General features: G+C 42.1%; 1 protein-coding gene and 1 pseudogene across 3 annotated transcripts in view; one reads left to right on the top strand and one right to left on the bottom strand.

Annotated features, from left to right (window-relative positions):
- The window catches only part of MAP3K5 (mitogen-activated protein kinase kinase kinase 5), a 247,380-nt gene that overhangs the window by 169,288 nt on the left and 54,405 nt on the right, over positions 1-23,687 (top strand). For all 3 annotated transcript variants that reach the window (XM_070073521.2, XM_051854304.3, XM_070073520.2), the window contains exons 15-18: positions 12,981-13,114; positions 19,723-19,850; positions 20,390-20,526; positions 21,821-21,926. In XM_070073521.2, the coding sequence (XP_069929622.2) occupies positions 12,981-13,114; positions 19,723-19,850; positions 20,390-20,526; positions 21,821-21,926 (505 nt within the window). The remainder of the gene's footprint in view (positions 1-12,980; positions 13,115-19,722; positions 19,851-20,389; positions 20,527-21,820; positions 21,927-23,687) is intronic.
- On the bottom strand, positions 19,079-19,190 carry LOC127493396 (U2 spliceosomal RNA; annotated as a pseudogene).

Consider the following 23,687-nt stretch of genomic DNA (forward strand, 5'->3'; position numbering starts at 1 on the left):
GGTTACAAAGGGCTAGAAAGGAACACTGGCAAAATCTTGTTTAAGAGTACTGAGTTTTCACATGTCAGTAGGTAACTGCATTTTATCTGTGAGGGTGTTGCTCCCCCTACCTTCATGGGCCTACATGCCCTTAACACATTTTCTGTTCTCTGTGAGATGTCTGCAGTTCACACACATACACACACGTGCACACACAATTCAGTGAAGACTGTGGATGATAGAACCCTTTGCAGTCCTCACTAATACGCTACACAGAGAACTTGAAAACATGGAAGATTAATAGACCAAAGAGAGCAGGCTCTAACAGTCACCCAAGATGTTGTTCCTCTCTGTTGGAATCCTCTTACTTATGCCTAATGGGCTCAGTGCACTTAGGGACCTTCTGTTTAGTTTGCACCATTTTCTCTGCTGTGTCTGCTGTGTGAAGAAGAGCCTTCCACTGCTGCAAGAAGCAGTGTGTGTAGAGTGATTTTAGAGGGCTACCTTGTCACCTTGTCACTCTGGCTTTACAGCATTGAAATGATGATACTTATCCAGGTGCCTCAGTAGGCCACTGTTTTTCTTTTTCTCTCTCTCTCTTTTTTTTTTTCAGATGTATTTATTTGAGAGGTAGAGTTACAGACAGAGCGAGGGAGACAGACAGAAAGGTCTTCTGTCTGCTGGTTCACTCCTCAAATGGCCGCCATGGCTGGAGCATGCCAATCTGAAGCCAGGAGGCAGGAGCATCTTCCAGGTCTCCCATGCAGGTGGAGGGGCCCAAACACTTGGAGCCATCTTCTTTTTTTTTTTTTCTTTTCTTTTTTTTTATTTAGTAAATATAAATTTCCAAAGTACAGTTTATGGATTACATTGGCTTCCCCCCCCCCATAACTTCCCTCCCAATCGCACCCCTCCCATCTCCCGCTCCCTCTCCCATTCCATTCACATCAAGATTCATTTTCAATTATCTTTATATACACAAGATCGATTCAGTGTATATATATATATTTTTTTTTTTTGACAGGCAGAGTGGACAGTGAGAGAGAGACAGAGAGAAAGGTCTTCCTTTTGCTGTTGGTTCACCCTCCAATGGCCGCCACGGCCGGTGCGCTGCGGCCGGCGCACCGCGCTGATCCGATGGCAGGAGCCAGGTACTTCTCCTGGTCTCCCATGGGACTTGGGCCATCCTCCACTGCACTCCCTGGCCACAGCAGAGAGCTGGCCTGGAAGAGGAGCAACCGGGACAGAATCCGGTGCCCCGACCGGGACTAGAACCCGGTGTGCCAGCAGCGCAAGGCGGAGGATTAGCCTAGTGAGCCGCGGCGCCGGCCTATATATTTTTTTGTTTTTGACAGGCAGAGTGGACAGTGAGAGAGAGAGACAAAGAGACAGTCTTCCTTTGTCATTGGTTCACCCTCCAATGGCCGCCGCGGCCGGCGCGCTGCGGCCAGCGCACTGCGCTGATCCGATGGCAGGAGCCAGGTACTTATCCTGGTCTTCCATGGGGTGCAGGGCCCAAGCACTTGGGCCATCCTCCACTGCACGCCCTGGCCACAGCAGAGAGCTGGCCTGGAAGAGGGGCAACTGGGACAGAATCCGGCGCCCCGACCGGGACTAGAACCCGGTGTGCCGGCGCTGCAAGGTGGAGGATTAGCCTAGTGAGCTGCGGCGCCGGCCTTCAGTATATATTAAATAAAGATTTTATCAGTTTGCACCCAGACAGAAACAAAGTGTAAAAATACTGTTTCAATACTAGTTATAGCATTACTTCACATTGGATAACACATTAAGGACAGATCCCACATGAGAAGTAAGTACACAATGACTCCTGTTGTTAACTTAACAATTTGGCACTCTTGTTTATGGCGTCAGTAATCTCCCTAGGCTCTAGTCATGAGTTGCCAAGGCTATGGAAGCCTTTTGGGTTCGCCGACTTCGATCTTATTCCGACAGGGTCATAGTCAAAGTGGAAGTTCTCTCCTCCCTTCAGAGAAAGGTACCTTGGAGCCATCTTCTACTGCTTTCCCAGGCCATAGCAGAGAGCTGGATTGGAAGTGGAATAGCTGAGACTTGAACCAGCACCCATATGGGATGCTGGCACTGCAAACAGAGGCTTAACCCACTACGCCATAGCACTGGCCCCTAGGCCACCATTTTCTCTAAGCCCTCCCAGGACTTGGAACAGAGCTCTAAATCCAAGTGTCTCAGTCTTTTCAGGCTGCTATAACAAAAATACCAACTGTGTGGGTTACAAACAACAGAAGTCCTGTTACTAACAGTCCTAGAGGCTGGGAAGGCCAAGATCAAGGTGTCAGCACTTTCAGAGGGTCTGTTCCTCCTGACACCTTCTTGCTGCATCCTCAACACTGCAGAAGGAATGAGCTGCTTTATCTAGGCCGCTGCTGTCACTCATGAGGGCAGAGCCCTGATCACCTCTCCAAAGGCTGTACCTGCTAACACCATCACCATGGGGGTGGGGAGTACAACATATGAGTGTTGTGAGGACATCGATATTCAGTCTACAGCAGCAAGCAATACTGAAAAGTGTGTGCTTAATGCTAAAGTTAAGGGAAGATACTATAGATCATAAACCTGACTGATATTTATTAGATTACTTCAAGAATGTCATCTCACACACTAAAATTTTTGGAAGTAGATTGAATCAGGAGAAAATTCAACAATAATAACCAGTTGTCAATTCTATCTGGAACTGTCATATAATTATCCAGGAACTGTGTACCTTTGTAATGCTAAAGCTCTTTCATTAAAGTTTGCAAAAAGGATAGACCTGATCTGGAGGAAATTGCATTAGCTTACTGTCCATAGAAGGAAGAGCAAATACTTATTTGTATATGTTTTGTATTTTATAATGTATTTTCTTATTTAAGTGATTGTGTTAGAAACTTGATCTCTTGACTCCCACTTCAATGATCTTCTGACTGTACCTCGCTGTCTGTTTTTATTTCTGTTAAATTTAGTATCACTTGATCCACAGCAGTTTGCAGTGTAAAACTTAAAGGTAGTGAGCATGAAATCGTTCTATCAGTAATATAAAATTATGAAGGAAGAGTTAGATCAGAAAATCCATAAAATCTTGAAATATTGTGAATTGCTGATTTTTTTAAACCAGTAATACCTAGCCTTCATTTCATTTCCTTTCTTGAAAACCAAAATGCATTTTACCAAATATATATATAGCATAGCCTGGCTAAAAATGTTTGTGGAAAGTGAAATTGAGAGGTGTTTATTTTGGTGCAAAAAATGTAAAATTCATCCATAGTTTTTTTCATAATACAAATTTTCCATGGAGTTTTGAAGACCTCTGGTATTAGACAAGATTGGCCTTCGTAACAGGTTGTATCAACAGGTGAAGGGCCCTGCTCTAAAACTGTTTGAGCTGTGTGATAGCATAAGACAGCATTCATAGCCTTACAATTTGTGGTGCATTTGTCCAGCTGATTGTTCTCAATCTCAGTCTCTCGTAATGTAAAGGGAGAGATTAATCACTTTCAAAGAGCTATCAAGAGGATCCAGGATCAATATCCTCTATCTGCATGTGACAGTATGTAGGCTGGACTTGGGGAAAGACCCCTCTTGATTAGGCAGTGCCATAACAAGTACTATGAGTATGTTCACCAACTAAATAAGGAGAAAATGCTGGGAGTTTTGCCTAAGATTGTCCAGAGGGTTTTAGTAAATCTGCTGACCTCAGAAAAACAGCTCCTAAAATACTGCTAATTCATCGGAGTGCTCTGTACTTGTACCGTTTAAGTACATGCAGGGATACTATTCTATTAATGTGAAAACATTATTTGACTTTTATTCTTTGATTTCATCAGAATAATTGAAACTCTGACCCAGAGTGGCTTCTACGGCATTTGCAGTGGACTTCTTAATGTATCTGAAGAACTCAAATATACTCATTTTACAAATTGTGGCTCACTTCGCCAATGAGCTGTGGGTGTTCTGTTAGCACAACATAAATGAGTGGTCTCAGTGAAGTTCTGGCTGGAGCGTGGTGCTCTGCATCGTGGCTGTCCCTCTCTCTCGCTGAGTGTCGTTTTGTAGCCAAAGCTTCTTTACAATATGAGTTAGTAAGCTTTAGCTTACATCTTTTTGCACAGTTAAGGATAATTTCCCCCATTATATGTTTAATTACATTTCCTAGATACTTTCAACATTGTCAAGTGAAGCTATTTTAGCAGCACTCCAAGTACTTGATTGCAGTGAATTCTTTGATGTCATTACCATGCACTGAACTCAAATTTCAGCCCATGATTGGCGTATCAAAAGTAATTCCTCTACTTCTCAAACTGCCACAGCATAAACAAAAATTGCTTTAGAGAGCATCTGCACAGTGTTTCTGATCTTTACCTCAATTGAAGATAGAATTATAATTGTTTCAATACATGTGTCAATTATTCTTGAAGCCTTGGGAACCTTGGCCCAAAACAAAATAAAAATGCTAAGAAGATCAGATGATCAGGAAATGCTCCTTGATATTTTTAACTTCACTTAGGTTAGTATGTGGCAAACATTAACTATTAATGTGGTTCTGTAAACTACAGGTTTGAAGCTAAACCCTATTCCTAGTGTCTGAAAAACTCAGAAGCACAAGTTAGCAGCTGATTTCCTTTCTGATTTGAATCATGCGCTGTCTTCTAAGCAGTACTGTTGACAGATTCAGCCTCCTTGGGTCATGAGCAGACCCTATCTGAGCTGATGGAGTTTGAATCTGCTGAGATCTCCAAGTGGAATCTGGAGCCCTGGGTCTGGTCCTAACTTTGCCATCAGTTTGCAGCTTCAGACAGAGTTCATATTCCCACTGGGCTCAGATGATTTCATAAATTAGAGTGAAATGAGAAGATCCTTAATGTCCTTTCCCAGCACTAATTTTTAAAATAAGTTTCAAGATCAGCACACACTGTCCAAGGCTATTTCAAATATAGCTCAGTACCATTTCCCAGAGAAAGACTTTCTTGTTTTTAAACAGAAAGAGAAACAACTTCTTTGGATTCAAGGCCATGGTTTTTTACTTCCAAAGCTGTATTTTTCCATGGAAGAGTTGTGAACCCCCTTAAGTGATTTGATGTATTAACAAGTTTATATTGAAATCATCACATAGTAATTACTGTCAACCATTGAGGTATTTAAAAAATTAACTAGTTGTATTTATTTCAGAGGGAGGAGAGAGGCAGGCAGATCTCCCATCTGCTACTTCACTCTCCAAATGCCAGAGCTGGGACAGGCTGAAGCCAGGAACTGGGAACCCAATCCAGGTCTCCCAAAGGGAGACAGGAAGCCAACTATTTTAGCCATCACTGCTGCCTCCCAGGGAGTGCATTAGCTGGAAGCTGGAATTAGAAGCAGAGCTAAGACTCAAACCCGGGCACTTTGATGTGGGCTGTGGGCATCCTACCCGCTAGGCCAAATGCCTGTCCCACCATTAAGGTTTTAACTGACCAGCTGTGGTCCCTGTCATTTCTGTCTAGCATGTGTTCATTAGGAGCAAGCACGTCTGCCCAGGACCCAGGCCTGACACCTCTGCTGCTGCCTCTCATCCCTCATGCCTGGTTTTTCCTTCCGCCCCTTCCTTTCATTTTCTCCATCATTACCAAGACCTCAGGTCTTCATTGTCTCTCCTGTGGCCTGATCCTCTGGAATTCTGTGACTCCAGACTGAAATTCCCCAACGCTGCTCTCCATGGAAGGAGGGTTCTACACCCTCTGATGCTCTTGTCCCTCTGGGCAGACGTCCCGTGCCACAACCTTTCTTCTACCCCACTTGGTGCCTGCATCCTTACTTCTTGAGATCCAGCTGCAGGGTCATTTTCTGCTGGAATCGTTTCTCAACTCCCCTTTCCCACTCTTCTCTGTTGCCCACGCCTCTGCCCCAGCTCTTTGCACTGCATTGTAATTCTGTGGCCTGCACTGCATTGTTAAATACCAAGACAAGAGCATGGCTTTTCTCTCTTGTAAGCTCATAGTCTTGCATGGTACCAAGTGTCCATGCAGAGAAGGCTCAAACAGAAGGCTTTAAAGGATGTGAACCCGGACAGTGACAAAACTAGAGTTGTTTAAACAGTATCTTGGGGACTGGTGCTGTGGCATAGTGGGCTAAGCCTCTGCCTGCAGTGCCAGCATCCCAAATGAGCACTAGTTCTAGTCTTGGCAGCTTCTCTTATGATCCAGCTCACTGCTGTGGCCTGGGAAAGCAGTAGAAGATGGCCCAAGTGCTTGGACCCCTGCACCCACATGGAAGACCTGAAAGAAGCTCCTGGCTCCTGGCTTCAGATTGGCTCAGCTCAGGCTGTTGCAGCCATTTAGGAAATGAACCAGCAGATGGAAGACCTCTCTGTCTCTTCCTCTCTCTGTAACTCTACTTCTCAAATAAATAAATAAAATATTTATAAAAATTATTTTAGGCTGAGGGGAGAGTGATATGAACTGAAACAGGCAGTCCTAGCTGTAAAAATGGCTTGAAGATTGTTTAGTCAATGTTGTCAATGAAAAAAAAATGGCTTCTGTAATCAAGCTTAATACTGTAATAAAGCCATTAATGACCCATCCTCTTTTTTTAATTTCCATGAAAAAAAAAGATACAAATCATTGAAGCCCTTTTGGTGCTTAAGTGAAATTTGTTGTATCTCTTTAAACTTCTCCCAAAGACATAACATTTTCACCCCCCATCTCTGATCTCCTTCCTCTTTTTTTCCTTCTTCCCTCTTTTCCTTAGATATGTTTGCACTTTGCTTATCTTATTTATTTATTTATTTATTTTGGACAGACAGAGTTAGAGACAGAGAGAAAGGTCTTCCTTCTGTTGGTTCACCCCCCAAATGGCCGCTACGGCCGGTGCGCTGCGCCGATCTGAAGCCAGGAACCAGGTGCTTCCTCCTGGTCTCCCATGCGGGTGCAGGGCCCAAGCACTTGGGCCATCCTCTACTTCCCTCCTAGGCCACAGCAGAGAGCTGGACTGGAAGAGGAGCAACCGGGACGGAACCGGCGCCCCAACCGGGACTAGAACCCAGAGTGCCGGCATCACAGGCAGAGGGTTAGCCTAGTGAGCCACTTCCCCGGCCATTGCTGTTTTTTTAATGAAAAACATCAATAAGACTGACACAAGCAGCCTGAGACCATCAGAGCACCTAGCTCTGTGGACCTATTTCTGCAGTTTCTAGTGTGCATAAAGAGAAATTGGGCTCCCGTTGCGTAGAGTAGGGACAAGTGAGATAAAAGCCATAGTTTCCTGTGACTCAAACTTCTACAGAATGATGAAAAAATCTTGCCATTTCCTTTTCTTACAATTTGCATCACAAGCGTTATCAACAGTGAATAATGGTTTAGAATTAATTTAAATCAATTTAGAGTTAGCAAGTAGCAAACTGGTTTTTCTTTCACATGCTGTTTCTATTTTGTACAGATCCCAAGTTGAAAAATCCGCAGTTAACTCACTCAGAAAATGTATCATTTATAGTGTAGTATGATATTAGTATCACTTTATGATTCATTCTGTTGGGGGGGGAGAAACTTTCTTAGGCATGCTGACATAAGTTCTGTGTTGGAGGCATGCAGTTTAACTGATGAAAGACATGTTAGAACAGACAAAGTATATTCATTTCATCAATGGTATATCAATAAAGAGACCTAACACACAAAGAAGTGGTTCCCAGACAGCTAGAGTTAAGTGTTTAATAAGAAGAGGGGTTCGTAGTTCAAGGGAAAGCAGATAGTAGGAAACTAGTAAGAAAAAATGGACAGAAATCAATGGAAAGTACAGAAAATTTTGATTTTTTTAAGATATAATTTCTCATTTAAATTCAAATAATTCATCTCCTTTTAGACTACAAGCCTCTATTATAGGAAATTTAATTTTAGAGAGAACTCTTTCATCCCCCGAATGCCTGCAACAGTTGTGGGTGGACCAAGGCAAAGCCAGTAGCTGGGAACTCAGTGCAGGTCTCCCACATGGGGGTCAGAGACCTAAATACTGTAGACATCTGTTGCCTCCAGAGTGTGCATGTTTGTGGGAGGCTGGAATTGCAGGCATTGATAAGACTTACACCCAGGCACACTGATATGGGTTGTGGTGTCCCAAGCAGCATTTTGATGGCTAGGCCAAATGCTTACCCCCTGGATAAGTCATTTATGGCAGCTGTGGTTTTGGTAGTGGTAAGTCAGCAAAATCAGTTTAGATAAGGTTTATTTCTATGGGATTTTTTGTTGTTGTTCATGTTCAGATTTTTGTCAGCTTAAAATAATTTTCACGTCAGTAGCTCCAAGTTGATCCCATTAACTCACTCCAGTATTTGTTAGGCACCTCTCATGCAGTAGGCATTATTTTTTTGGTGCTGGGGATGCAGTAGAGATCAAAACCAGGGAGTGGTCCCTGCCCTCATTGTGCTTACATTCTAATAAGAGGCAAAGAAGGAACAGCATAAGTAAAATGCGGAGCATGTTACACAATGACCAATGTTAGGGAGAAAAATAAAGCTGGGCTGGGGTACAGAGGTACTGTATAGCAGGGATGGATAAATTTAGACAGGGAAGCCAGGGGCAGTTTTTTAACGAGCTGCTATTTAAGTAAAGTTATGAGGGAATAAAGATCACAATAGATATTTGATTTGTACCTGCAGTATTTTTGTTGTTAATAATAATTAATGGTTTTGGCATTTATATATTGAGAAAGCAATACAGACTGAAAAAGCACATGACTTCCATCTGGTCTTTGAGGTGTTTAATCACTCAAGGTAATTAAGACTTCAAAGGGAAGTGCATGGCTTTTTATTAGGTGGTTGCTTTTCTGGGGGTCCCTTGACAGCACAAGGACTGAATGAATCATGCTCTTGTTTGACCTTGTCCCCATTGTCTTCCTGCGCCCCATTCTCTTCCCAGCACCATTGAGGTGTCTCTGGGAAGGCAACCTAACAGGGTGATTCCAGAAGTATTCCCATCATGGCTTCACCTCACAATGCAGTTATCTCCCTTAGCAACAATGTGATTGACTAAACTATTGCTATAGAAGTAGAAGCCAAATATAAACTGGGTGATCATACCTTGTGTTTTTATGTCATTTAACAGAACCTGCCTTCCTGTGCCCTTAGTCTAGGCTCTGTGTTTCTTCTGTTTATTACATAGATCAAAGTGTCTATCCTTAAAGGCTAGGAAAATCTCCTTTTTATCTTCACAACTGCCTTTTCAAATTGTATCTTTATTTTGTAAGAACAGAAAAGGGTGTTAATAGAGAAAGCAGTAATTTACCTATTGAGCTAGTTTTGTATAAATGTTGGTCTTATTAAAAGTTCTTCTGATTTTTACTATGACCATTTTATTTAATAGGAGTCAACTTTTTTAGAAAATTTATTTTATTTATAATTAATTTATTAATTTTATTTGAAAGAGTGACAGAGAGAGGAGAGACAGAGAAAAATATCTTTCATCCACTGGTTCACTCCCCAAATGGCCACAACTTCCAGGGCTGGGCCAAGCCAAGGCCAGGAGCTAGGAACTCCATCCAGGTCTCCCATGTACATGGCAAGGGCCCAAGCACTCAGGCCATCTTTTTTTTTTTTTTTTTTTTTTTTTTTTTAAGATTTATTTGAAAGAGTTACATACAGAGTGAAGGAGAGGCAGAGAGAGAGAGAGGTCTTCCATCCACTGTTTCACTCCCTAATTGGCTGCAACGGCCAGAGCTGTGCCGATCTGAAACCAGGAGCTTCCTGTGGGTCTCCCATGTGGGTGCAGGGGCCCAAGGACTTGGGCCATCTTCTACTGCTTTCCTAGGCCATAGCAGAGAGCTGGATTGGAAGAGGAGCAGCCAGGACTAGCCGGCGCGTGTATGGGATGCAGGCAGAGGATTAACCCACTGCGCCACAGCGCCAGCCCCTTATTTATTTACTTCTAAAGTAAAGAATTACACAGAGAGAAGAGAGAGGCCTTCCATCCATTGGTTCACTCCCCAGATGTCCGCAATGGCTGGAACTGCGCCAGTCCAGTCAGGAGCCAGGAGCTTCCTCTGGGTCTCCCATCTAGGTGCAGGGGCCCAAGGACTTGGGCCATATTCTACTGCTTTCGCAGGCCACAGCAGAGAGCTGGATCAGAAGTGGAGCAGGCGGGTCACGAACTGGTGCCCATATGGGATGCCGGCTCTGCAGGTGGTGGCTTTACCTGTTATGCCACAGCACTAGCCCCTCAAGCCATCTTTGATCGTTTCCCGGCACATTTAGCAGGGAGCTGGATCTGGAGTGGAACAGCTGGGACTCCAGTGGCCTAATAACCACTGTGCAACATTGCTGGCTCCAGGAGTTCACTTCCATACTTAACATAATCCTTTTTGTTTTCTCTGAATAGTATTTGGGTGCTTACCCAAAGGGAAGGGAAGGGAAGAGAAACTAAAACTTGAGCAACCTCATTAGGGCTTACATATTCTTAACTAAGCTATGTGAATACCCTGTGGCAAAACTGTTTTCAACCATAAATAAGCCAATGCTAACTTTCAGTATTTTATTTTGCATCCTGTTTTTAAATCGTTCTTATCATGAAAGTTTTTTACCTTAAATAAAATATTTTAAAAAGATAAAGTTTTTGTCACATTTTCTATTAATTAATTAAATAATTATTGGGCATCTACTGCAAACCAAATATTGCTAAGAGGAAGGATAGAGCAATTAAAGACGAGGTTCCGTTCTTAAATCACTCCATGCCCATACAGGTACGCAGGCAAGTGGGCAGGACAAGGCACAGTGACAGATGTACAATAAAGGGGAACAGAGGCCCTGGAAGCACAGCTGGCAGGTGGACAGTTCAGAAAAGCTTCCTGAAGCTTGGTTTTGAAGCATAAGGTGGAATGACCTGGGTAGAAAATGTAACATGGGTAAGGTGTATAGGTCTGGGCAAGCTCGCTGACAGTTCCCTGAGGGGAGACAGATGTGAAAGAATGCTGGATACAGAGGCTGAGATGAGATCCCCACGGGCGCTTGTGCTCTGCTAAGGCATTTGGATTGTATCCTGAAAGCAACAAGGAGCCAATGAAGCAGACGAAGTGGCCCTGACCTGGAAAGCTCACCTTGGAACTCTGGGAAGTTTATGGTCAAGTTAGTGGAGAATGCACTGGGGAATGGAGTGACAAGAGAGGAGGGGGAGGGAGGCAACTTACAATACTAGAATAAATGCAGTTGAAAAGCCTGGCTGAGACAACAGGAGGATAGAGGTAAAATGGATTTGTGAGCATTTTAATGAAAAAAGCCTGATAGCATTTGGCAGTCCATCTGATACAGGGAGTAAGGAAAAGGAAAAAATGGGATCTAAGAGGGCAAGAATCAAATGGCTGTTGAGTGAATGTTGACATTTACTGGCATGTCTTTCTAATACTGGTGTTCAAATACCAGTATTCACCTTAACAGGCTCTTATGCAGTAATGAGGTCTCCCCACAGGATTGGTGGTGGAAAGAACACAAAATCTGGAACTTTGTGAGCTAACTTTAAACCACATGCCTTGCATATTTTCCCTGGCAAAGATAATTCTGATTATTTGTAGATTGAGGGTAGTCAGAGACTTTTCCTGCTACAACACATGGGGAGGCTCCTGAAAATTGGAGCCCTTTCCTTTTTAAATTATAAAGCTTAGGAATAATAATGTGAGGTGACAGCACCGGGTTCAGAGTATAGGTTCCTGTTCCTTCGAGATGGCACAGTGGAGCTTCTTTGCTGATGGTCCCTGCTTTGTCTCCTGGTGGCCTAGGCCCCTGCGTGTTTGGTACAGCGTTGCAGAAGTCTGGTCCTGAGGAACTGGGTAGGGAGGCTCGAGCTCCTTCAGGTGGCCTTGTTTGAACTATGCATGCTGCCTCTTCCGTCTCTGAGATGAAGCTCAGTTTTATCTGCAGATATGAGCATATTGCTAAATTATCACTACTGCCTGTCCCCTCGCCCTACAAATCTCCATGGTCATCTGCTCTGAACTGGCCAGTCTTCACCCTTACAGTAGGCAGCCAGAGTGGGAGTGTTCTCTAAGGTACTGCTAGGTATCTTGGCAGTGGCTGCTCAGTGAGACAAGTGGGGAAGCAGACAACTCCTTTCCAGAGCACGGCTTCTGTCCTGGGCCAGAGGAGGGTGCCTGGTGGGGAGCCAGTGCTTGCTCCAGCCCTAGCATGGGATGGGGCATGATTTTGCCCAAGAGATACCATTTGATCTTCTATTAGAATTTTGGGAACTTGCTGGCAGATAACCTGGAGGTGTTAGCAGCATGCCCTGTATTTACTCTAGAGAGTTTGCAGAGAGATCTATCTGATCAGCTCCCTGTGTAAGTAATTTGTTCTTTTTTATCTTGGCTTCCGTTTATGTTCTTCTTTTGTTTTCCTTTGTGTAGCTTCCCTATATCGTTTCTGAGTATGAATTTATTTTTACTCTTCCTATTTAGAACCCAATTTCTGGAAGTTACATTTGCTTCTTTCTCAAACCTGTCCAGTCTGTTTTTAGAATGTCTTATCTTTTTCTCATGTGTTTAAAGAGTTTATAGCTTTATGCTAAATGTATATATTTTATGACTTGTGTTTTATGAAGTTTTGAAGATGGATATTTTTCATATCTGTCTTTACTAATGGTGAATTGTTTCCTTATATATTTAAAATTTCTGTATTGTGAGCTCACTTTCAGTGGTGCATTATCAATGAGAATCTCACATACTATGAAGAGGGAGGGGCCCCTCTTTATAATGTTTTAGCCTGGTTTCTGCAAGGTACTTCAGGAGTGTCCCAAGCTCTTGAGCAATTTAACTATGTAGTCCCTACTACATCTACAACAGTTAGAAAACATGAACACACTGTCTGCTTTATGTTGAAAGTAAGAGTGTCTGTTTACTTTGTTCTTGAAGCTGCTTTTCAGAACTTCAACTTGTTGAAGCCATCTGAGAAAACAGGGAAGAATGCTGTTGGGGGGAAAAATCATGTTTGAAATAAAGAATGCAAGTAATATGTCAGTCTTCTCTCTCCATTTTTTCTTCTGTAGTATGACTACGAATATGATGAAAATGGAGACAGAGTTGTTTTGGGCAAAGGCACCTATGGAATCGTCTATGCAGGTCGAGACCTGAGCAACCAAGTCAGAATTGCTATTAAGGAAATCCCAGAGAGAGATAGCAGGTACAGTAACTGTGGCTAACAAATGCTATTTTCTAAAGCACTTTGGGTTGTTAGTAGCAATTTAGAAAATGCTTGGTGGTATGCTAATGAAGCCCTGAGAACTCCAGGGTGTTCATTTGATCCTTCTGAGGTTTGGCTGCTGTACTGTTAAGTGATACAAGCACAAGATGGATTGGGGGTAGGAGTAGTTATAGGAAAAGAGAAGGGTCCCATGTGTACTGGACTCAGTTTATGCCACATAAAGGTGGGTTTATTGGATGGAAGGATGGGGAATAAGCACTATCAGAAATGGTTGGAACCAGAAGTAACAGTTTTCAGTTGGGCATGTCAGGAGCTTGGACATCATCATTCCTTGCTAACACTGGAAAACTGAACAGACTGAGACTCAGGGTTTCTTCATCAGTCCATTGGTGAAGTTAAATTACAAGACAGGCAGCTGCCCCCAAAATGGGAGAGACAGACAGGCAAATACACAGAGTTAAAACATGCCAGAGCAGAAGTCCACAAGCAGAAGCCCCCATGAGAACCAGTGCTGGGGTGGGAAAACCTGAACTGTCACTGATGCATTGCTGGAGGCCCCTCTACACTTTCTGAGTTTTACGTCCTGGAGCCCTGCCAGAGAAAATCTCCCTTGTGCTTCTGGAAAGGGGAGGGAAGATGTTACCATTTTTAAATGTGTTCAGCATTCTGCCCTTCACAAGGCCTGCTCTCAGGAGAAACTCATTAACCAGAGCCTGTCCCAGGTTGGTGTAGAGAAATGCTGCCATCCAGCCCACTCTAGCCATCCTGTTCCACGTAAGTGGGTAAAACTGAGAAATACTTGTGACGCTCATAGCCCAGCGACAAATGCTGACCAAAGTACTGAGTCTTTATTACAGAAGTGCAGAACTCTTCCTCTGAGCACACAAACCTCACCATCAGATAACTAACAGCCTGCCGAGAGCAGTTCCTTTTCCCTAGTACATCTTGTGTACCTTTCAGCAAAAATATTATAAGGTATACTATAAAGCAAAAAGCACAGTTCAGAGAAACTAGCAAGGGTCAGAACCAGAGTCAGACATGGTAGGGATGTTGGAATTGTTGGAGTGGGAATTTAAAACAACTATGAAGAATATGCCAAGAACGCTAATGGAAAAAGTAGATAACATGTAAAAATGGTAATGCCAGCTTAGAAATGGAAATAATAAGAAATAATCAAAAGAATTGCTAGAGAGCAAAAACACTGTAACAGAAATGGACAGTGTCTTTGATGGCTTCATTGATGACCAGACACAGTTGAGGAAAGAATCTCCGAGCTTGAGGATGTGTCAGTAGGAACTTTTAAAACTGAAAAGCGACAACAGAAAAAAAAAAAAAACCTGAAAAAAGTGGGACAAAAGATCCAAGAACTATGGGAAAACTACAAAAAATATATTGCAAGAAAGAAAAGAGAAAACAAAGGGATCACATAAACAAGACTAGTGTCTGCTAATGATAACTGATAGAATTAAAAAGGAGAGAATGATCCAACATGGGAAGCGGGATACACAACAGACTCATAGAATGGCAGATGCCCTAAAGAGCACTCTGGCCTCAGAATCAACCCTTAAGGCATTCGGTTCTGGCTAAAAAGTCCATGAGAGTTTCTCAGGCATGGAAAACCAAGACACTGTGGCCAAAAAAAAATGACCTAAATGAAAGATCTCTGTGAGTGAGATCCCAGGGGAAAGAACGGGCCATCAAAGAAGGAGGTACCTGTCTCTGAAGGGAGGAGAGAACTTCCACTTTGACTATGGCCTTGTCTAAATAAGGTCAGAGTTTGTGAACTCAAGAGGCTTCCATAGCCTTGGCAGCTCATGACAAGAGCCTCAGGTGATTACTGACGTCATAAATAAGAGTGTCAATTGTAAAATCAACAACGGGAGTCACTGTGCACTTAATTCCCCATGTAGGATCTCTGTCCTTAATGTGTTGTACTATGCAAATTAATGGTAAAACTAGTACTCAAACAGTACTTTATACTTTGTGTATCTGTGTGGGTGCAAACTGTTGAAATCTTTACTTAGTATATACCAAGTAGATCTTCTGTATATAAAGATAATTGAAAATGAATCTTGCCAGTGCCACAGCTCAATAGGCTAATTCTCTGCCTATGGCGCCGGCACACCAGGTTCTAGTCCCGGTTGGGGCGCCAGATTCTGTCCCGGTTGCCCCTCTTCCAGGCCAGCTCTCTGCTATGGCCCGGGAGTGCAGTGGAGTATGGCCCAAGTGCTTGGGCCCTGCACCCGCATGGGAGACCAGGAGAAGCACGTGGCTCCTGGCTTTGGACCAGCGCAATGTGCCGGCTGCAGTGGCCATTGGAGTGAACCAATGGCAAAAGGAAGACATTTCACTCTGTCTCTCTCTCACTGTCCACTCTGCCAGTCAAAAAAAAAAAAAAAGAAAAGAAAATAAATCTTGATGAAGAATGGGCTGGGAGAGGGAGTGGGAGATGGGATCATTGCAGGTGGGAGGGAGGTTATGGGGGGGAAAGCCGCTATAATCCAAAAGTTGTACTTTCAAAATTTATATTTATTAAATAAAAGTTTCAAAAAAAGAAAAGCAGAAAGCTACGAAAGATGTGCTGAATAGCTTGAACCACATATCACGAGGCCTTGTGGAAAACAAAGTTGTTTCTAGCAACAGAAATTTAGAAAACTGAACAACTCTGTTAACACGATTATCTGTTGTTCTGTGCCCTAGTACTCTGCTTTATGTTTTGTTTATCCAACTAATATTTCTCTCAGCCTCGTGGCTTCTACTGGCTCACATTCTCCCTTATGTCTTCTATGATAGTGCTCCTACAGTCAGCTATGTACATTTTCCATGTGTTGTGTACTCAGCATCTAAAAGAGGACTAGATTGTTTATTACTATCCTTATTTGGCCACATTTTAATGCCCAGCTACATCATGAGCTTCTTTTGGATTCCCTCAAATCTGCTTGCCTGTGGTCACAGTGATAAAGGTCTCATAATCAGCCTTCTCCACTTGTACATCTAAGACGATCTCAAGGTTAACACAACGGAGCCAAGATTTTTACTCCCAAATGAATTCCCCTTACAGTATTCCCCACGTCAGTTAATGGTACCCACCCTTCCACCCAACTATTTAGGCTGAAACCCTGGACTCATTTGGGATCCACTCTCTCACACACACTACGTTTATTCTATTAATTGCGTTGTTTATCATCCCAACTTCTGTAATATATTCTGAATCATTCTGTTCTCTGCTATCACTACAGCTACAACTCTAGTCTGAGCCTTCAGGCCTCTCACTTGGACTCCTTACTGATTTCTGCAGCCACCTCCTAACTAGTCTCTGCTTCCACTTTTTCCTCCTTCCACAGCTCATCTTTCCTCAGAGAAGCCACGGAGATCTTTCTAAAGTTAAAACCCATCGTGGGTGGTAATGATGTGTCGATGTAGGTTCATCAGTTGTACCACATGTACCACTCTGGTGAAGGGTGCTGATAATGGCACAAGTTATATATATGTAGGACCAGGGAAGTCTCTCTGCCATCTGCTCACTGTTGCTATGATCCTAAAACTGCTCTAAAAGTTAGTCTTGTTTTTAAAAGTCACATTATGTCACGACTGCCTAAAACCCTTCAATGAATTCTTACTGCAAGCAGCATAAAACCCAGAACACTTAGCTTGAGCCACAAGGCCATAGGCAATCCACTTGCTCTGAGGCCTCACCTCCAGTGCAGCCACACTGGTGTCTGTCCATCAGGCGTACAAAGGTCAACCCAGATCTTGGCAGGACTTTTCAGTTGAGACCTGAATGATGAAAATGAACTGACCACAATTCAGGAGGAATATAGGCCAGGGATATAAGCAATGATCAAATGAAAAGATGTCCATTTTACTCTTATACAGTAAATTTTAAAATAATCAAAGATTAAAGCTACAGTAGTGTATTGTGGAAAAAATTTAACAAAGGTGTAAAACAAAGTTTGATGAAACTATGTTTGCAGAATTACTGATGATACACACAGACATTTCATAATATTTTTAATATTGGAGAGAATATTTATCCTTAGGTAGAATGGACTGTGACTAGTAATACAGATTTTGAACTATCCTTGATTTAAATAATGAGGTAGGGTTATTTGCTTCTCCAGTGTCTTTAATTTAAGCATTTATGGTTTGATTTTAAAAGGGAATTAGGAGGTGTGAGCCCTTTGATTCCTAATAAACTGAGTGAGTTGCTTGCCTTGGATTATTTAATTACTTTAATCTCTTACATCTGTAGAAAGGGCACAGAATTTATCACTCACGGCTAACAAGAGCAGTCATGAATAATGTCAAAGAAGTAACTCATGAATATCTTCATAGTTGAGAGTCGTTAGATGAGTATCTTATTGATAATATTGCATATTAGCGTTTCTTGTATTACCTCATTCAATTATGAAGAATTGCTGCCTCTAACATGAAGTCCTTTAAAGGCTCCTTATTTTAATACCTGCCCTTTTTGATTCCTAGAGCAATTCTAAAGAAACAGTGAGTAATAGTTTTAAAACACAAATCTTTTAAAACTATTTTTAAAATAAATGTTGTTGCTGGCTGCTTTCTAAGTAATATTATGTAATTTTAACTATTAATTAAATTAATTGGATTTTTATAAACTGATTTCTTAGCTTTAACACTTACCCTGAAAAGCTTCATGAAAATAGTGTTACTCACTATCACCAATTCTAGCATTTGTTACCAGTATTAAAACAATACCATTCTGCTTATGTGAGTTTGTCATTGTAGGATCTGAGCGTTTCCTACATAAAGGACTGAAGCAAGTATGAGACATCAGATTTGTATTTCATTTGTCTTAAGTAGTTAGTATTTCCTACACCTATGGCCTTAGTTTTATAAGAGTTAAAAAAATAATAGGGAATAGCTATAAGTTTCTGCTTATTGTTGTTGATGCCATCCTGTATTTATCTTGTTACTTAAAATTTATGGGAGGCCATTGATTTGGGTTGAGTTCCTGTGCTAGGTCCCAGTAGACCAACCCTACATGCAGCTCTCATGCTCAGTTTCCACATCACCAAATCAAAAGCTATGCTGCTGCTTACTTGTAAGATATGATCTTCCAGCAAATCAGGAAGGGGCTGATTGCCAATATCTTCAGTAGGCCAGCTTTTCAATCAATAGGAGATCCAGAGTAAACCCATCAAAAGAGACCTCATGGTAAGAGCCAGCGTGATAAGAAGCCCTCTCCGCTTTAACCCACACAATGAAAGTGACCTGAAACATCGTGCTGTTTGCTTGTTCCTGCTCAAACTACCTCATTTTTTTAAAAAGATTATTTATTTATTTATTTAAGAATTTATTTATTTATTTGAAAGGCAAAGTTACAGAGAGGGAGGGAGAGACAGAGACAGACAGAGATCTTCCATCTGTTGGTTCACTCCCCAAAGGCCACAATACCAGAGCTGCGCCGATCAGAAGCCAGGAACTTCCTTCAGGTCTCCCATGTAGTCTCCAGGGGCCCAAGCAGAAGTGGAGCAGCCTGGTGCCCATACGGGATGCTGGTGCTCCAGGTGGCAGCTTTACCTACTATGCCACAGCACTGACCCCTTGAACTACCTTATAAAAACCTGTTCTGTGTGCTCAGCAGAGCTCTTGTCTTGACCAGATGCCGCCCAGTTCATAAATCCCTAATAAAAGCCCATATTTTAAACTCAATTTGTTAAAATTTTGTTCTTTGGAAAGTTATATAATAACTAGAGCTATGTTGAATGCAGGATTAGTAAGAGGCTGTTAGCTTTTACTTCACATAATCATCAAAAATGTTCTTTTCTAGAAATAAAAAAAAATACTTGTATAATTTGATAGTGATGTGTACCAAATACATGATTGTGATGTATGGATGAACACTCTTTTTTCAGTGTGAAGGTTTGGTTAAGGTTTGGTAAAAATCAGGACACAGTAGAATTGGTGAACCCAATAGGGTGAGGATTTTGAAACCAAAGACATAAAGAAACTTGGAGAAGATGATTTTGTTTTCTCATAAGAACAGATACTACACTTGATCTTAGCCAAAAGGCTGAGAAGCGATGATGATTTTGTTTTCTATTGAAGAGTTGATGGGTCTGCCAGGAAGTTTTGAAAGGAACATTAATGTTATTTGCAATTTTTTGTCTTGCTGGTCAAGAGTGTCGATGGACTTGAAAGTCATGTTCATATGGACAGTAAGCCGTGTGGATGAGTCCAGTTCTCCTCGGTTCAAATCTTAAGTCTGGCCCTTACTTTGTGATTTTGGGCAAGTTAGTCGTCCTCCATATGAATTTCCTCATCTATAAAATGGGCATTCCACTAGTACCCTCTCAAGGAGTTGTGAGAAATCAATTGACATACACTTACTGAGTCAGATTAATAGAGTTTACGACAGTACCTGGCGCATTTCCCCTCAGATCCTACCACAGCTTCAACTTCACAGAATTTATCTTGGGAGGAATAAAGGCTGTGATGATCATTGGATTTTTATATGTGGGCATGCATTTAGCTGACATTTTCCATCTGTATTACTTAAATTTATACATGCAAGATTGGCTACATCATTAGCTCATTGACATTTGTGTATTTTTCAGATACTCTCAGCCCCTACATGAAGAAATAGCATTGCATAAGCACCTGAAGCACAAAAATATTGTCCAGTATCTGGGCTCTTTCAGTGAAAACGGTTTTATTAAAATCTTCATGGAGCAGGTCCCAGGAGGTAAGACTACACTTTCTTTCATTAAAAAAAATAAAAATTTCTAATATATTAAAGATAACTGAATGGGATTATATGAAGGGGCTTTGAAAATTTGTGGAAAAAAATTGGTTAAAATATAAATCAATTGTGGTGCAAACAATGTTGAAACCCATGAATTTGTCTCACAATGTGTTTTCCATGAACTTTGTGATGACCCTTCAGGAAGGTCTTCCTGTGTCTAAGCTGAAGGAAAATGAGATACATGTTATTACCTCACAATTGATTAGCAATTAACAAATAATGCTGCCATTTCAATTTTAGTTATCTTGACTTGGATTGAAGCTAGCAAATGATTGGCCTTTTACTTAGACTGTATTTGATATTGTCCATCTTCAGAGCAGGGACATTTTCATATTTACATTTGAATCCCAGTATCTGGTATAGTTCCTGGCACTGTAAAGAACCAATAAATGTTGGCTTAAATTAGTGTTAAATTATTAATATGTTTTAAAGCACTCATTTGGATAAGATTTTATCTACTGCTTCTATCTTTCTTACAGGAAGTCTTTCTGCTCTTCTTCGTTCCAAATGGGGCCCCTTAAAAGACAATGAGCAAACAATTGGCTTTTATACAAAGCAAATACTAGAAGGATTAAAATACCTCCATGACAATCAAATAGTACATCGGGATATAAAGGTAGGATTGCCAGGATTCATTTTCAGGATTTCCTTGCTGTGTGGTTGTCTTTTTTGCAAGTCATATGATGTTATTAATATTAATGTAGAATGATGATTAAGTAAGTCTTAGAAACAACAGAAACAGAAGTTGTCATACCACTCTGAATCAGTTGTTTATGTTCATGCCTTATGTCTCCTACTCAGGGAATAAACTCTTTAACCATGTTCAACAAACAAGATTGTGCTCCCACTCTGTGATGTATTCCCGGAGCCCTGTGGGGTGGGAGTGCAGTAGTATGAAACTAAACAGGAAAGGGTCTCTGTGCCCAAGCAGCTTTCAGGCTGGTTAATCTTTGTATCCAAGCCCATAGTAGTGACTCCATAAATATTTACTGCATCAGTAGATGGGTGCTTAGAAGAAAGTAAGATCCCTTTGTCTCACAAGTATCATGTGTTCATGGGTTGAACATGAAAGCTAAAAGTATGAACTAAAATGATAACTTTAGATTCTCTTTTATTTTATTTTATTTTTGACAGGCAGAGTGGACAGTGAGAGAGACAGAGAGAAAGGTCTTCCTTTACCATTGGTTCACCCTCCAATGGCCGGTGCGCTGCGGCTGGCGCACCGCGCTGATCCGGAGGCAGGAGCCAGGTGCTTCTCCTGGTCTCCCATGGGGTGCAGGGCCCAAGCACTTGGGCCATCCAACACTGCACTCCCTGGCCACAGCAGAGAGCTGGCATGGAAAGGGGGCAACCAGGACAGAATCCGGCGCCCCAACCCGGACTAGAACCCTGTGTGCCGGCGCCACAGGTGGAGGATTAGCCTAGTGAGCTGCAGCGCCGGCCTGGATTCTCTTTTAAAAAGAAATAATTCAGAAGTAACAAATTTTTGACCAAGGCTGCACTATTAATAGTAAATTAATATCACGACTCTGAAATCAACCCAAGTGCCCATTTGTGGTCTCCCAAAATATCCCAGGAAAAGAAATAAAGTAAGATAAAAAAGCAAGTAAAGAAGCTAGGAACTTGGGAAAATCATCATTTAACTTCTCCTATGGGTGTCAAACACAGAGAGCCTGTCAGTGCACGGTAGCAAGCTCTACCTCAGAACCATGTTCTGGTTGCATACAACTGAGGGTATGTCAGCTAAAAGATGGTTTCAAGAATTGTTTACCAAGATAAACTACTCGTGAAGAATTCAGTATTAGCGTCCTGTTTGTTCTAAGGACAGGTTTTGTCATTGGACTTCACAAATCAACACCACAGTCCCTGAAGGGAGGTACCACGTTTGACTGAGGGCCTCTGTTCCCTAGGGTGACAACGTGTTGATTAACACCTATAGTGGGGTGCTCAAGATCTCTGACTTCGGAACATCAAAGAGGCTTGCTGGCATTAACCCGTGCACTGAAACTTTCACTGGTATGTCTTTGCAATGATGACACAGATCTTAGTAATTACAGAAGTAATTGCAGGGTTTGAGTGTAATATAAGACAAAAATGTTGATGATATTCCCACACAACATTCATGTCAGCATCTTTTGATGAAAAATGTTATACAGAATTTCATCTAGTCATTTTCCCCCCTCTTATATTTATATGATTGGCTTGGTCTCCTACTTAATGCCACTGAAGTTTGTTTTCTCATTCTCAATTTTGTTATTTGTTTTCTGTCATTATGTCACTCCTGGTTGGCCTACAACCATAGTAACCCCAGAAAGATTAAAAAGTAATAATAATAATAATGTTGGCTTAGCTGGACCTTGCTATGATTCTTACTCATTCCTTAATCACTTCCCAGTTGGACTAAGAAGTCCATCTTCCTAGGCTGTTTACTCTCTGTGGTTTCTTCTCCCACCCCACCCCCCAATATAAATAACCTAGAGGATTTTGATTCACAAAGAGGAAGTGACTCACCAACTTGGCGGAGGCAGCTGGAGGTGTGGGGGGTGGGGTGAGTGGAACTTTTCTGAGAAATTGGCAACCCAGCCGCTGGGGCTGCCTCTGATGCCCAGTGCCCGGAGGGTAGAGACAAAGTGAACTTCACAAAAGTGAAGACATCTGGTTGTTTGAGAGAAAGAAATTTAGCAAGAAGAAAAGAAAGAAAGGTGTGGAATAATCCTTGGCCCATTTCTAAACTCTGCTAAAGCAGCAGCAGTGCCTCCATTTTGCAGATGGGCAAACTGAGAGAGAAGTTCATTCATGCCACAGGCCTCAGCAGTCTGGACATGCGCGAGGTCATGTCTAGGTTTTGCCCCTACTGTTGCTCTTTACGTTTACTTTCTACCTCCTCTGGCTGCCCTGTCCATCCTGATAGCCTGGGAGTGGAAAAGAAGAGAGAAATTTCACACCTCTGGCCCACATCCCACCTTCCAGGTGATAGGTATTGCAGGGCACAGAAGTAAATGCAGTTAGAATGTATTTTTGTGAATAAAATACAATGCAGCTTCTTAGTCACTGTAAATATGCTTCCAGCTTGGCCAGACACATTGTAGATGCTGCCAAGGCTTGGGAACTCCTGGGAGGAAAAGGCCTGCTTTCACGCTTTTAGGGACAGGATATTAGTTTAATGTCTTCTGCGCAAGTTGAACACATTTATTTATTTATTTATTTATTTATTTTAGTACAGTTTCCAAAAGAGTTACCGGAACGTAGACCACACAGGCCGTTTGCTTGTGCTTACCTGTCCCCCTGGCATGGGGAGCAAGATCTGTCTCCTGTACTGACTCTGAGAGCCAATGGGTGGGCAGACCTCCAGCCCCTCAACACCGAGGGCCTCGTGCCACTCTCGGTGCTCTCCAACTCACAGGTTCTTGGTTAGCCTCTGGTGAATGCAGTTGAAAGACACTGATCTGTTTCCCTCTCGATTTGGGTTAGGAAAAAGGCCAGAGTAAGCACTGTTTGGGGAGTGCTGACTATATACCTGGCTCTGTGCTCAGTGCCTTACATATGTGATTTCATTGCAATTTGCACATCAGCCCTAATCATTAGGGATCATTATCCCAGTTTATGGGGAGAAAATTAAGGTTCAAAGAGGTTGAACAATTGGCTTGGGGTCACAAAGCTAGTTAGTAACCAGGCTGAGATTCAAACTAGACTTAACCTGCCAAATGGAATTCATTATCTTCTCAAGCCTAGTCTACCCACAATCTTCCTGTCTCATTTGATGGCCACTTTGTGTGC

This window comes from Oryctolagus cuniculus, chromosome 5 (assembly GCF_051225735.1).
Source record: "Oryctolagus cuniculus isolate XC-2025 breed Fujian yellow rabbit chromosome 5, ASM5122573v1, whole genome shotgun sequence".
NCBI classification, from domain to species: domain Eukaryota; kingdom Metazoa; phylum Chordata; class Mammalia; order Lagomorpha; family Leporidae; genus Oryctolagus; species Oryctolagus cuniculus.